Source organism: Marmota monax, unplaced genomic scaffold, assembly GCF_021218885.2.
Source record: "Marmota monax isolate L192 unplaced genomic scaffold, Marmota_monax_Labrador192_F-V1.1 WCK01_AAM20220418_F8-fsc00228, whole genome shotgun sequence".
NCBI classification, from domain to species: Eukaryota; Metazoa; Chordata; class Mammalia; order Rodentia; family Sciuridae; genus Marmota; species Marmota monax.
The window spans coordinates 2,671,016-2,686,725 of NW_026695240.1; the positions used below are offsets into that span (position 1 = coordinate 2,671,016).

At 37.4% G+C, this 15,710-nt stretch overlaps 1 protein-coding gene across 8 annotated transcripts in view; it reads left to right on the forward strand.

Annotated features, from left to right (window-relative positions):
* The window catches only part of LOC124089937 (zinc finger protein 420), a 100,676-nt gene that overhangs the window by 64,865 nt on the left and 20,101 nt on the right, over window positions 1–15,710 (forward strand). For 6 of the 8 annotated variants that reach the window (XM_046440202.2, XM_046440203.2, XM_058577618.1 and 3 more), the window contains one exon: window positions 684–3,873. The exons of 1 other annotated variant lie outside the window; for it this stretch is intronic. In XM_046440202.2, the coding sequence (XP_046296158.1) occupies window positions 684–2,614 (1,931 nt within the window). In that variant the 3' untranslated portion in view covers window positions 2,615–3,873. Of the gene's footprint in view, window positions 1–683; window positions 3,874–15,710 lie in introns of those variants that run through there. One more of the 8 variants, XM_046440208.2, reaches the window with a different exon arrangement.

A 15,710-nucleotide genomic window follows, 5' to 3' on the forward strand; every position in this document is an offset into this window, starting at 1 on the left:
TGCTGAGTATGTTTCATTTTTATAAGAAACTACAAAGTGTTTTCATTGTACCAGTTTGCATTCCTAGGGGTAATGTATAAGACTTTTCATGTTCTATTTCTTGATCTGTATTTCCATCTATAATGGTGGGGTTTTTTTAAATAAAATTCATGGAATCTATATCACTCCAGATGCCTTCCATCATTTTAGAAAATTGCCTTTTTCTTTTCTAGCATCTTCAATATTTCATGAGAACTTTCATTATGTTTTAACCCTGTAGCAGTGCCTGGGCAATGATAAAAGGTATTCTTTTGGGTTAAACACATGTGGGCTTGGGTAGATGAGTAAACAAGAGAAGACATGACACAAAGTATGAAAGATGAAATAGAGAGTGTCTCCCTATTCAAAATAAAAAGAGCTTGAGGTGTAATTTGGTGTGCAGGATCTTGGGTTCAATCTCCAGTACAAAGGGAGGGAAGAAGATAGACAGGATTTTGTTTTATGAAATTTGTGTGTGTGTGTGTGTGTATTATATTTTTACAGTAGGTTTTGATATGAAAGGAAGGTATTATTATGGGTCATAGTAAACAATATTTGAAAAATACTGCTATAGGCCTGTTATTTCTGTATTATTTGTTTTATCTGCCACGGAAATTCTTTGGAATTATTTCTCTTGAATTACTTGATGTTGTCTTATCTTTCAGACTTGCCTTCAAGGTGTTCAAATAAGGACTTATCTCCAGAAAAGGACACTAATAAAACAGAATTATCTCAATGGGAAATGAATAACAGGCTTGAAAATTGTGAGCTTTCAGAGACCAATTTCAGAGATTATTTGAAAGTCAGAGGCAAGTTGAAGAAGCAACAAGAAAATCAGAAGGACTATTTCAGGCAGGGGATGATCATATATGACAATATGTCCATTTTCAACCATCATACCTACTTATCTCAACATCCAAGATGTCACTCTACAGAAAAACCCTATAAATGTAAGGAATGTGGGAAAGCTTTCAGACGAGCTTCACACCTAACTCAACATCAGAGTATTCATACTGGTGAAAAACCCTACGAATGTAAGCAATGTGGAAAGGCCTTTAGTCGTGATTCTCAGCTCAGTCTTCATCAGAGACTTCATACTGGTGAGAAACCTTATGCATGCAAGGAATGTGGGAAGGCCTTTACTCAAAGCTCACAACTTATTTTACATCATAGAATTCATACTGGTGAAAAACCATATAAATGTGAAGAATGTGGGAAAGCCTTTATTCGTAGCTCACAACTCACCAGACACCAGAAAGTCCATACTGGTGAGAAACCTTACGAATGTAAAGAATGTGGGAAGGCCTTTACTCAGAATTCACAACTTACTCTGCACCAGAGACTTCATACTGGTGAGAAGCTCTATGAATGTAAAGAGTGTAGAAAGGTCTTTACTCAGCTCTCACAACTTATTCTACATAGAAGAATTCATACAGGTGAGAAACCCTATGAATGTAAGGAATGTGGGAAAGCTTTTATTTGTGGTTCACAGCTTTCCCAGCATCAGAAAATTCATAATGGGGAAAAGCCATATGAATGTAAGGAATGTGGAAAGGCCTTTATTCGGGGCTCGCTACTTATGCAACATCAAAGGATTCATACTGGGGAAAAACCTTATAAATGTGAAGAATGTGGGAAGGCCTTTATCCGAGGTTCACAGCTTACTCAACACCAGAGAATTCATACTAATGAAAAGCCCTATGAATGTAAGGAATGTGGAAAGACCTTTAGTCATGGCTCACAACTTACTCAACATCAGCGAATTCATACTGGTGAGAAACCCTATCAATGCAAGGAATGTGGAAAGGCTTTTAATCGTGGCTCACTCCTTACTCGACATCAAAGGATTCATACTGGTGAAAAACCTTATGAATGTAAAGAGTGTGGAAAAAACTTTAGTCGTGGCTCAGAACTTACTCAACATGAGAGAATTCACACTGGTGAGAAACCCTATGAATGTAAGGAATGTGGAAAATCTTTTATTCGTGGCTCACAACTTACTCAGCATCAAAGAATCCATACTGGTGAAAAACCTTATGAATGTAAAGAATGCAGAATGGCCTTTACTCAGAGTTCACATCTTTCGCAACATCAGAGACTTCATACTGGTGAGAAACCCTATGTATGTAATGAATGTGGGAAAGCCTTTGCTCGTGGCTTATTGCTTATACAACATCAGAGAATTCACACTGGTGAGAAACCCTATCAGTGTAAGGAATGTGGGAAGGCCTTTATTCGTGGTTCACAGCTTACTCAACATCAGCGGATTCACACTGGAGAAAAACCCTATGAGTGCAAGGAATGTGGGAAAGCCTTTAGTCATGGCTCTCAACTTACTCTACATCAAAGAATCCATACTGGTGAGAAGCCCTATGAATGCAAAGAATGTAGGAAAGCCTTTACTCAGAGCTCACATCTTTCTCGACATCAGAGAATTCATACTGGTGAGAAACCCTATCAATGTAAAGAATGTGGAAAGTCCTTTACTCGTGGTTCACAACTAACTCAACATCAGAAAATTCATGTCAATGAAAAATCATTTGATTATAAGGAGTGTGGAATAGACTTTAGTCATGATTCACAAGTTTTTATATGAATTATCTTATTCTTTGTGGTCTCACACATAGCATTATCTGGTTATCCATTATTAGTACAGAGTCTTAAAAATGTGAATTGGGGACAGATTTGTCTCATAAAGTTCAGCATTGAAAAATTTAGATGGGGCAATGAAAATGTTAATGTGGTCTATGTAGAAAATAAACTTTTATTATTAGAACCCTATTAAACATTAGCAAATTAAAATAGAAAATAATTCTTTTAATGTAGTAAGTGTAGGAAAGTCTTTAACCATAGAAAATATCTTTTTCAATATACTCTTGGCTCTGCCCATTTATTTCCTTTATGACATTTGTCATAAGATACCATTACTTTGATTTAATTGTTTGTAAGGTAGACCTAGGAATAATACATTTTTGTAAGATTCTTGAAAGTATTATGTGTTATTACATGTAAAAGCTCTTAGAACAGTGCCTTGAACATAGCATATCATGAATTTTAGGTACTATTTTCATTTTTCTTATTTTAGAAGATTTGCATGAGAGGAGGGCACTTATGAGTGTTGTTAGTATCAAGAAATATTTCATTAACATTTATCCCAGGTTATTTGGGGGGTGGCACTACATGCTGTCATGAGACAACTTTTGTTCAATATTGTAAGAGAAAATTCATACTGTAAAGAAGCCGTGTAGTATCAATGGGTTATTAAGAAAAACTGTTACAGAATTTAGGACAAGCGTGAAGTGATTTGTTATAGAGTCTACATATTTGCATCTTTCACCATCTCTGACAATTCAAGAATATTATTTAGAAATGAAAAAAAATAGCCAGAATAAATCTACTAGGAAAATTTTTTTAAAAACTTGAATGTACTTTTCAGTTAAACTGAAAATAAAGATTAACATGCACAGACTATGTTGAAACAGAAAAAAAGACGAGTTTGCATTAGAGACTATTTCCCTACCCAATATCCATTTTTCTCTTTAATAATAAATCCTGGGCTAAAACACTATCTTAGTCTCCCTTTCAAGTCAGCAATATGGAAGTGGTCTTTGTGTCTAGGATATTTATGAAATTCTTTTTTCCTCTCTGTTTCTTCTTTTTCCTCCCTACAAAATAGACATCTAAGCTGAACTTCTGTCAGTCTCATGGGGACTTTGAGGATATCTGGGTGTTATGAATGTTGGATCAAAAATACTGAAGGAGACCAAAACCCTGATGATTTTGTGGAACAGTCACACCTTCTCTGGTCTGCCTGTCTCCCATGATTCTTTATATAAAATTAATGCAAACCTCTTATTTATTGATGCTGTTTTAGTTCACTTATTAATAATAAACTTCTCTTGAGGATATGGAAAATGTACCAGGAAGTGGGGTGCTATGAGTAAAAGAAATCTTAACATATTTAGTATTAACTTAATGACCTTGTAGCATGTGGATCTTCCCAGTTCAGACTAGAAAGCAGAGTTCTTATTTTTATAGACAAAACATTTGTTCAAACTGCCTCCTCCTGTCTTATAAAGCAGGTCTTATGCCAGTCTAGACTGTTTAATGGAGATTTTGAAATGGAAGGAGTTATTCAGTGTTTCTTGCTGAATAATGTCTTATGACATTATTAATGTATTTGACATTAGTAGTGTCTTATGACATTACTAAAAGCAGCTTAAAATTATATGCTTAAGACATGCTATCTCTGTCTCCAAATGCTTAATCGTCTTTCCTTAATAGAAATAATTTACACTGACTTAAAGGGACAATTTGAACAAGATTTGAGACTATTGCCTATTCCTACAAAGACATGCTAGCAACATATGCTTTCCCCACCCAAGCCTATTCTAAAATTAGTCACAGTTATTGGAGACATACTGTATTCCAGCCACTACCCTTGGTATTTGGGGTATATCAGTGAACAATTCTAGCAAAAGGAGACAAAGTATGTATAGCACATATTAAAAGCTAATTGTTACTGGTTGGAAAAGCCATTTAAAAAGAAATGGGAGGGATATGACAGTTTAAGTTACTATATGAAATACAATAATTCAAGGTAGACCATGAATAAATACAGAAGCATCAGAGCCAAGATTTGAAGAAGTAAAGAAGGAAACCAATTAGTGTCTAACAAAGAGCATTCCAGTGAAGGAGATAAGTGAGAGCAAAGAATCTATAATGTAGCTGTTGTACAAAACAAAAATAAGTAGAGTAGAATACTGTGGGCCAAGCATGGTGGCTCATGCCTGTAATCCCAAAAGCTTGGGTGACCAAGGAGGAGGATCACCATTTAGCAACTTAGCAAGACACTGTCTCTAAATAACAGGTTTTTAAAAAAGGCTGGGGAAGGCTGGGGTTGTAACTTAAAGGTTGAGTGTTTGCCTTACATGCATGAAGCACTGAGTTTGATCCTCAGCGTCACATAAAAATAAATAAAGATATTGTGTTCATCTACAACTATAAAGAAATGTAAAAAAAAAAAAAGTATATTGCTGTGGTTAAGGACCTCTGGATTCAATCCCTGGTACCAAAAAAAAAAAAAAAAAGGAGAAGGCAATAGCAATAATTCAAATGAAAGATGAAGATGGCTTAGACCAGGATGGTAACAATGGTTCTGGTAAGAATGGGATGTAGTCTACCTACATGGTAAATGCAATGAAGCAAGTTTTATTTAGTGGTTAAATGTTAGGTATGAGAAAGAAAATGCCTAGGTGAATTCAACTCAAAGGTTTTGGTTCTGAGCACTTGCAAAGGTGGTGAATTCCATCAAATAAGAAGAGGAAAGCTACAGTTCCAACAAATGTGTGGAGGAAAATTGGGAGAACAGTTTTAGATGTTAAACCTGAAGTGTGTATTAAACACAGAACTGAAATATTGGCCTAGGCACTTCAATATAATAGCTTGTACTACCCTAGAGGCTATATTTATTTAGTAGTTATTACTATACATATTTAAATTCCCAAGGCAGGATAAGACAATTAGGAACTTGAGTGTAAAAAACAACAAAGACTAAGCCATGTTGCATCCCAATGTTCAAGAAAGGGACAGACCAGTGAGGAAGCTACGATGGAGGACCAAAGTGGTGGGAGGGGAACCAAGGGCAGGGAATATAGAAACCAAATGAAAGGACAGACAATCAATGGTAACAGATACCCCTGGAAAATTAAATAATACAAGGTTTGACAATGGCCATTGGGTCCAGCAATATCAATATTACAAGTGACCTTGAGAAGGATAGAGATGTATTGTCTGTTTCAGAGTGGAGAATATAAAAGCCTGATAAGACAGTAGGATACCATGATGACCCATTCATTGTTTATGCAACAAAGTCACAAGCACAAAAGCAGCCCCAGGGGTCCCTCTAGAAAGCATTTTAGAGGTGGTATTTGGCTATTCTCAGACTTTATGGTGCCACTAAAGTAGACTTGCAGGAGCCTTGAAGACCCAAACATGGCTAAGGAAACCAAAAACCATACCTGGGACCACAGGAGGAGTTGTGCTGGAGGCAGAGCCAAATTAAGAGGCCTCTGACAGTATTCAAGTAGCAGTGGAGGACACAGTAAATGCTTCAGGTCATGCATAAGACATGACTTCCAACTGCCAGGTTGGTCCTGTACCAATGTGAAACTGTCGGTTAGGCCACAGAAGCCACCACTTTAGTTCATCATATTATTACCAAATAATTACTCTCAGTCAGTCAGCTACAGTTAGGTTTGTTATTGCTTTTATTTTTTTTTAATAGGTGAGAGAGAGACAGAGAGAAATTTTAATATTTATTTTTTAGTTTTTGGCGGACACAACATCTTTGTTTGTATGTGGTGCTAAGGATCCAACCCGGGCTGCACGCATGCCAGGCAAGCGCACTACCACTTGAGCCACATCCCCAGACCTGTTATTTATTGCCTTTAAAGGAAGAGGAGAATGTTGTTATAATCACCTTCCTTATCCTGTTTATACTTCTTCTGTAAGTCTAAACTGAGTTCCAAGTCAGGTTTTTGTAACTGGAAGTTGGTGCCGAATTTTAGAAAGCTACCTCTCTAGAGTCTGAAACAGCAACCCAATTCATAACCTCCAACCCACACAGGGGCCCCAGCGTTAAAAAAATCACTCCTTGCCAGCAGGTGAGAACAAACAGGGACGGGCTCAAGGAGGAAAGCAGAGTAGACAGGCCCCTATCCACTGCACAAGCCATACTCCCACACACATTCAGGTAGATTCTCAGGGCACATAACAGCATCCTAAGGTGCAAAGGCCGTCCCATTCTGTGGTCCACAGGGTGGATTCAGTGAGAGAAGAGACACAGGCATACCCACAAAGCAGGCCTAATGCAGGGATCCCATGTTGCAGATCGTGCTGCTGATTTAAACTCTTCCACCTACTTGGCGTTCCTCTACTTCTCAGATCCTGGGACCATCCTCGCAAACAGCCACAGCACATCCACGGCATGTAAGGGAGAGTGCCTGTTTGGCTAAGCCTCCTGGACGTATCCCTAGGCAACTGTACAGGTCACTGTGACGTAAGCGCCGGACTGGAAAGACATGCATGCTCAGTTGCAAATCCGGGAGACTGGGCTGTATGAACAGGAGCAGTGCAACTGGCAACCTCCTGCAGCCTTCCCCTTAGGATCTGATCTTTCAGACATCTGGGTCACTTTTGCCACCACTGTGGTCGCCATGCTTCATGGTATGAGGTGGGCCCAGTATATTCCTTTGTGGAGCTGATTGTAGAGTGGATCTTGGGGGAAGTGGGTTAGATTGCATCCAGGATGAAATCGGGTAACAGAAATGAGGACAGTGAGGTACATGAAGCCAGTTGATGAAAGTGTCGAATAAAATCTTATATAAGATAGGTCCTCAGCAGGCCTCTATCCTGGAAGCAAACCCCATACTGATAAGCACCTTCGGGGAAATGTAGACATGGACATTTTAAGAATACAAAGTATAGCAATTCCCTCAAGGAATTGGTGTTCCAGGCGGGAGGATGGAGCTAGCGTGTTTCAGAAATATATAGGCTATTCCAAGAGTGATAATTCACAACAAGGCATGATTCTAGAAGCCCTGGGGACTCCAGCAAGGATTGGGACATCCAAAATTCTACCTGTGGGGACAAGAGGAACTGTACTGGAGGCTGAATTACTTTTTGCAGAGAAGACAAAAGGGACCTCTCAAAGGCACCCCACAACTTTGACCACTACCCTCCTTCCACTTACCCCCAGTTCCATTGTCTTGGTGAAAGAAGATTCAATGCTGCAAAGCAGTCACAAAAAATAGCAAAACAGAATCTGATATCACTTAAGAATGGAAAGGAAAATGCTGATGAAATACAATGTTTACTTCAATATGAAGGCCATTCACGGGTATGTCTCACCCTTTGTGAACCGTACAACCTTCTGATTGGTCACTGAGAATAAGAGCTACCTCATGTGCAGAAGCCATGGAAGCCCAAGGCTGCATTGTAATTACACCTCAAGTCATTAACATATATGTGTGATACCAACGTGGTGGTGCACACCTGTAATCCCAGCGACTCAGGAGGCTGAGGCAGGAGGATTGCAAGTTCAAAGACAGCCTCAGCAACATAGGGCCTAAGGAACTCAGTCTCTAAATAAAATACAAAATAGGGCTGGGGATGTGGCTCAGTGGTTGAGTGTCCCTGAGTTCAATCCCTGGTACAAAAAAAAGAAAGAAAGAAAGGAATGAAGGTAGGAAAAGGAAAGGAAAGAAAGGAAGAAATAAATATGTGTGGAAAAGGAAACACTCATGGAAGGGATTCCCAGAAATATGTCCTTTAACTAAGAAATGCTTTTTATTCGTAAGATGACATAGAAAACAAGTCAAGGATACGAAAGACAAGGTCGAGGAATAGTAAAGGCTGGAGGCTGCTCAGGAGAAATTACTCCCAATTTCCAGGTAGATCCTGGATATTGGTGCAAAATGGGAGAATTGACATTAATAGCCATTGATTTAGTTCATGAGGCTGTGCTCAAGGTGAGCTCCTCTACTCCCTCACTGTGCTCTACTTAGATATTATACGGGGAACAGGAAAATGATGTTATAAGGACCTTATTTGTGTACTATTTGCACCTCTTCTTTAAGTCTAAATGGGTTCCCCATGAGGTTTCTGTTGTTGTGTGTAGGGGGTAGGGGTCTCACCTTTTTTTCTGGTATTTTTATTCATGCATTATAATTAAACATAATGGTGGGGTTGTTACATATTCATATATGCACACGATACAACAATGTAACTTGCCGATATCATTTCCCAGTATTTCCCCTTTTCTCTTCCCTTGCATTGGTCCCATTCCTCTTCTCTACTGATTTCTTTATGATTTTCATGAGATTTCCCCCCGCCAGCTTTATTTTCCGTTTTCCTCTCTAGCTTCCACATATAAGGGAAAACATTTGACCTCTACTTTGAGTTTGCCTCATTTCACATAATGTTCTCAAGTTCCACCAATTCTCCTGCAAATGACAATTTCATTCTTCATTGTGGTGAATAAAACTTTGTGGTGTGTGTGTGTGTATAATTCTCTTTATCCGCTTGTCTACTGATGGGTTCCATAATTAAGATATTGTAGATTGTGCTGGTATAAACATTGGTATGTATCACTATAGCATGCTGATTTTAGTTCTTGGAGATAAATACTGAGGAGTGGGATAGCTGGATCACATGGTGGGTCTATTCCTAGGCTTTTGAGGAATCTTCTTACTGCTTTCCAATGTGATTGTACTAATTTGCAGTATCAACAACAATGTATATTTCATTGAATAATTTCAAAAGCATTGGCATTCTTTTTTGAAAATTTGTTCTAATTATACGTGACAGTAGAATGCATTTTGACACAGCACACATAAATGGAGTATAACTTCTCATTCTTCTGGTTGTACATGATGTAGAATTACAGTGTCATGTAATCATATATGTACATAGGGTAATAATGTTTGATTCATTTAACTGTTCTTCATGCTTCTACCTCTATATCCATTCCCCTCCCTTCACTCCCCTCTGCCTAATCCAGAGTACCTCTATTCTTCCCTAGTGCCCCACCCTTATTGTGAATTAGCATCTGAATATCATAGAAAACATTCAATCTTTGGTTTTGGGGAATTGGCTTATTTCACTTAGCATGATATTCTCCAACCCCATACATTTACCTGCAAATGCCATAATTTCATTTCTCTTTAAGACTGTGTAATATTGTGTATGTATACCACAGTTTCTTTATCCATTCATCTATTGAAGGGCATCTAGGTTGGTTCCACAATTTAGCTATTGTGAATTGTGCTGCTATAAACATTGATATGACTGCGTTACTATAGTATGCTGTTTTTAAGTCCTTTGTGTATAAACCAAGGAGTGGGATAGCTGGGTCAAATTGTGGTTCCATTCCAAGTTTTCTGGGGAATCTCAATACTGCTTTCCGTAATCTTTGCAACTATTTTCAGTCCCACCAGCAACGTATGAGTGTGCGTTTCCCCCACATCCTCTGTTTATTTTAGCTTGTATCTTTTTTTTTAGTTTTTGGTGGACATTACATCTTTATTTTATTTTTATGTGGTGCTGAAGATTGAACCCAGTGCCCCACACATGCCAGGCAAGCACATTATCGCATGAGCCACATCCCCAGCCCTAGCTTGTATTCTTGATAATGGCCATTCTGATTGGAGAGAGATGAAATCTTAGAGTAGTTTTAATTTTCATTTCTCTAATCACTAGAGATGTTGAACATTTTTAAATATATTTGTTGATCAATTGTATTTCTTCTTCTCTGAAGTGTCTGTTCAGTTACTTAGCCCATTTGTTGATTGGATTATTTGTTGTTCTGGTGTTCAATTTTTTTTTAGTTCTTTATATATCCTGGAGATTAAAGCTCTATCTGAGATACATGTGGTAAGTATTTTCTCCCATTTTGTAGGCTGTCTCTTTGTGTTATGGTTTCCTTTGCTGAGAAGAAGCTTTTCAGTTTGAATACATTCCATTTCTTGATTCTTGATTTTACTTCTTGTGCTTTAGGAGGCTTATTAAGGAAGTCAGTTCTTAAGCCAACATGGTAAAGATTTGGGCCTACTTTTTCTTCTATTGGGCACAAGGTCTCTGCTCTAGTGCCTAAGTCATATATATATATATATATATATATATATATATATATATATATATACAGACAGACATAGGTATATCATAGATATATCATAGATATACATATATATTATATATATAATATATATATATTTAATTGTAGTTAGACACAATATTTTATTTTTATGTAATGCTGAGGATTGAACCCAGTGCCTCACACATGCTAGGCGAGTGCTCTACCACTGAGCCACAACCCCTGCCCTGCCTAAGTCTTTTTATCCACTTTGAGTTGATTATTGTGCAGGGTGACTGGGGGTTAATTTCATTTTGCTACATATGGATTTCCAGTTTCCACAACATCATTTGTTGAAGAGGCTTTTTTCAACAATGAATGTTTTTGGTACCTTTGTCTAGCATGAGATAACTGTATTTATGTGGATTTGTCTATGTGTCTACTATTCTGTAACATTAGTCTTCATGTCTTGTGCCAAAACCAGATATTCTTGTTACTATAGCTCTGTGGTATAGTTTAAGGTCTAGTATTGTGATACCTCCTGCTTCACTTTTCTTGTAAGGATTATTTTGGCTATTATGGGTCTCTTATCTTTCCAAATGAATTTCATGATTGCTTTTTCTATTTCTATGAAGAATGACATTGGGATTTTAATAGGAATTGCATTAAGTCTGTATAACTCTTTTGGTAGCAGGCCCATTTTGACAATAATAATTCTGCCTATCCAAGAGCATTGGAGATCTTCAATTTCTTTCTTTAGTCTTCTGTAGTTTTCATTGTAGAGGTCTTTCATCTCTTTTGATTCCTAAGTATTTTTTTGAGGCTATTGCAAATGGGATAGATTTCCTAATTTCTCTTTCAGTGAATTCATCACTGATAAATAGGAATAGGTTAGATTTATGCATGCTGATTTTATATTCTGCTATTTTGATGAATTCATTGATGATTTCTAGAAGTTTTCTGGTGGACATTTTTGGATCTTCTAAATATAGAATTTCTGTTCTCAGCAAATAGTGATAGTTTGAGTTCTTCTTTTCCTATTTGTATCCCTTTGATTTCTTATGACAATCTAAGTGCTCTGGCTAGAGTTTCCAGGATTATGTTGAATAGAAGTGGTGAAAGAGGGATCCTTGTCTTATTCTAGTTCTTAGAGAAAATGCTTTTAATTTTTCTCCTGTTAGAAGACATTGGCCTTGGGTTGGGGTTGTATCTCAGTGGTAGAGCACTTGCCTCACATGTGTGAGGCACTACTTCAATCCTCAGCACCACATAAAAATAAATAAGTAAAATAAAGATTTTTTTAAAAAGATGATGTTGGCCTTCGGTTTAGCATAGATAGCTTTTACAAAGTTGAGGTATGTTCCTACTATTCCTATTTTTTCTAATGTTTTGAACATGAAGTGGTGCTGTATTTTGTGAAATGCTTTTTCTGCATCTATTGAGATGATGATATGGTTTTTGTCTTTAAGTCTATTGATGTGATGAATTACATTTATTGATTTATGTATGTTGAACCAAACTTGCATCCCTGGGATGAACCCCACTTGATTGTGGTGAACTACCTTTTTAATATTTTTGTATGCAATTTTCCAGAATTTTATTGAGAATTTTTTTAAGAGAGAGAGACTTTTTAATAGTTATTTTTTAGTTTTCATCGGACACAACATCTTTGTATGTGGTGCTGAGGATCGAACCCGGGCCGCACGCATGCCAGGCGAGTGCGCTACCACTTGAGCCACATCCCCAGCCCTTATTGAGAATTTTTGTATCCATGTTCATCAGGGAAATTTGTCTGAAGTTTTGGGGTCAGAGTCATACTATTCTCATAGAATGAGTTTGAAAGGGTTCCCTTGTTTTCCATTTCATGAAATTATTTGAGAAGTATTGGTGATAATTCTTCTTTTAAGGGCTTGTAGAACTCAGCTAAGACTCTATTTGGTACTGAGATTTTCTTGGTTGGTAGGCTTTTGTTTATCAGGGAAGGTTTTTATTTTGTCAATTCTGAAACTTAATTTCACTGAGTATAGCATTCTTGGCTGGCATCTATTTTCTTTCAGAGCTTGATATATATTATTCCACCTCCTTGCTTTGAGGGTCTAGACTGAGAAATCAGCTTAGATCCAGATTCGTTTCCCACTAAATCTGACTCATCACATTTCTCTGGCATCCTTGAAAATTCTGTCCTTATTCTGTATGTTAGGCATTTTCACAATACTGTGCCTTGGTGTGGGTCTGTTGTAATTTCGTATATTTGGAGTCCTGTAAGCCATCTGTATCTGATTTTCCATTTCAATCTTTTTTTTAAAAAAAAGAGAGAAAAGAGAGAGAGAATTTTTCAATATTTACTTTTTATTTTTCGGTGGACACAACATCTTTATTTTATTTTTATGTGGTGCTGAGGATCGAACCCAGCACCCTGTGCATGCCAGGTGAGCGCGCTACCGCTTGAGCCACATCCCCAGCCCTATTTCAATCTTTATATAATATATATTTGTGGTTGGACACAATACCTTTATTTTATTTATTTATTTTTATCTGATGCTGAGGATTAAGCCCAGGGCCTCGCACATGCTAGGCGAGCGCTCTACCACTGAGCCACAACCCCAGCCCTCCATTTCATTCTTTAAGTTTGGGAAATTTTCTGATATTATTTTGGTTTATATTTCTGAGCCTTTATCTATCCTGATAAATGTTAAATTTGTTCTTTTCATATTATCCCATATTTCTTCGAAGTTCTGGTTATGGGATCTTAACATCTGCTTGTTTATATTTTTCAGAATTTCTCTCTTTATTGAAGTGATATTTTACTTCCTGTATTTTTTTCTCTGATCTCACTCAATACATTATCCTTTTCCTTGCAGATATAACCATGTACATTCTTCCACTGGGGTGGCAATATATTTGGTTATTCAAGTATCTCAGTTTGTTTGGGGCAATTTGTTCCCTTACTTTTCATGTTGTTTGTGTGTCTACCCATCTAACAGTATGGACTTGAGAGAGTAGAGTTTTTGCTGTGCACTTGCAGTGTCCCTGAAAGTTTCCAGTACTGCACCTATTTAGGGGAGATAAACAGTAACAACAACGAATGAAAACAATATGCAGCATTGAACTGAATAGTTCTTGCTATAACATCTACAAGATTGTCACAATAAACAGAAATTATATCATCAGTTATTGCTTTCAATAAAAACAATAAGTTTGCAAAATGGTTTACATTTTGAATGGTGGACAGGGAGAGAACAGAAGTGATGTAGGATGTGATGATGAAGAATGATAAGGAGAGAAGATAGAAGTAAAAAATTAAAGGAAGTGGTTGGGGTTGTGGCTCAGCAGTAGAGCACTCATCTAGCACACATGGGGCTCTGGGTTGGACCCTCAATAAATAAATAAAATAAAGGTTTTGTGTCCACCTACAACTAAAAAAACAAATTTAAAAAAAATAAAAGAAAGAGTAAAAAAATAATAGATATTGGCCATTAGCAAAAGAAAAGAGAGAAAGAATCAAGGAAACAGATAAATGACAGAAAAATGTGTGAAGAGAAGATTTTAAAAATTTAAAAATAAAAATAAAAAATGCAAAACAAAACTGAAATATACTAATCAAACATCCTAGTCCTCACAAAACTTATCAATAAAAAAACTGGCTTCAAAATGCTAGAAATGAGAAAAACAAACATGAATTTATGAATATGGATAAATTTCCATGAACCATTAAAGTTATTATTATTATCATTAGGTACTGGGGATTGAACCAGGGGTGCTTAACTACCCAGGCAGTGTGCTTACATCCCTGGCAGTTTTTTAATATTTTACATAGAAACAGGGTCTTGCTGAGTTTTTCAGGTCTTTACTAAGTTACTGAGACTGGTTTTGAACTCAAGGCACTGGGAGTACAGACATGAGCTACCATATCTGGTAAGGTCACAATTAAATAGAGAAAAGGAAAAAATGATCTCAATGAAAAGTTAAAGAATTTTTTTCTGTTGGAGTTCAAAAGATTCTCACCTTTCCTTCTCAGCAAGGTTAGGTGGGGTGGTCTGGAGTGTGATGCTTGCTCCAACCTCAGGGTGAGGTGGCAGGAATCTAGGAGGTGGGGTTTAGGCTCAAGTAGTCTCCAGGTCCTTCCCTGATGCCAACTGGTTTGGTGAATTTATTTTATTTTTTTTTAATTGGTTGTTCAAAACATTACAAAGCTCATGACATATCATCTTTCATACATTTGATTCAAGTGAGTTATGAACTCCCATTTTTACCCCAAATACAAATTGCAGAATCACATCAGTTACACATTCACATTTTTACATAATGCCATATTTGTGACTGTTGTATTCTGCTGCCTTTCCTATCCCCTACTATCCCCCCTCCCCTCCCCTTCCATCTTCCCTCTCTACCTCATCTGTTGTTGTTCAGTTCTCTCCCTTGTTTTTTTTATTTTTCCCCCCCTTTCCCCTCACAACCTCTTATATGTGATTTCGTATAACACTGAGGGTTTCCTTCCATTTCCATGCAATTTCCCTTCTCTCTCCCTTTCCCTCCCACCACTCGTCTATGTTTAATGTTAATCTTTTCCTCATGCTCTTCCTCCCTGCTCAGTTCTTAGTTGCTCTCCTTAAATCAAAGAAGACATTTGGCATTTGTTTTTTAGGGATTGGCTAGCTTCACTTAGCATAATCTGCTCTAATGCCATCCATTTCCCTGCAAATTCCATGATTTTGTCATTTTTTAGTGCTGCGTAATACTCCATTGTGTATAAATGCCACATTTTTTTTTATCCATTCATCTATTGAAGGGCATCTACGTTGGTTCCACAGTCTAGCTATTGTGAATTGTGCTGCTATGATCATTGATGTGGCAGTATCCCTATAGTACGCTCTTTTAATCTCCTCAGGGAATAGTCCGAGAAAGGCGATAGCTGGGTCAAATGGTGGTTCCATTCCCAGCTTTCCCAGGAATCTCCATACTGCTTTCCATATTGGCCACACCAATTTGCAGTCCCACCAGCAATGTACAAGTGTGCCCTTTTCCTCACATCCTCGCCAGCACTTATTGTTGTTTGACT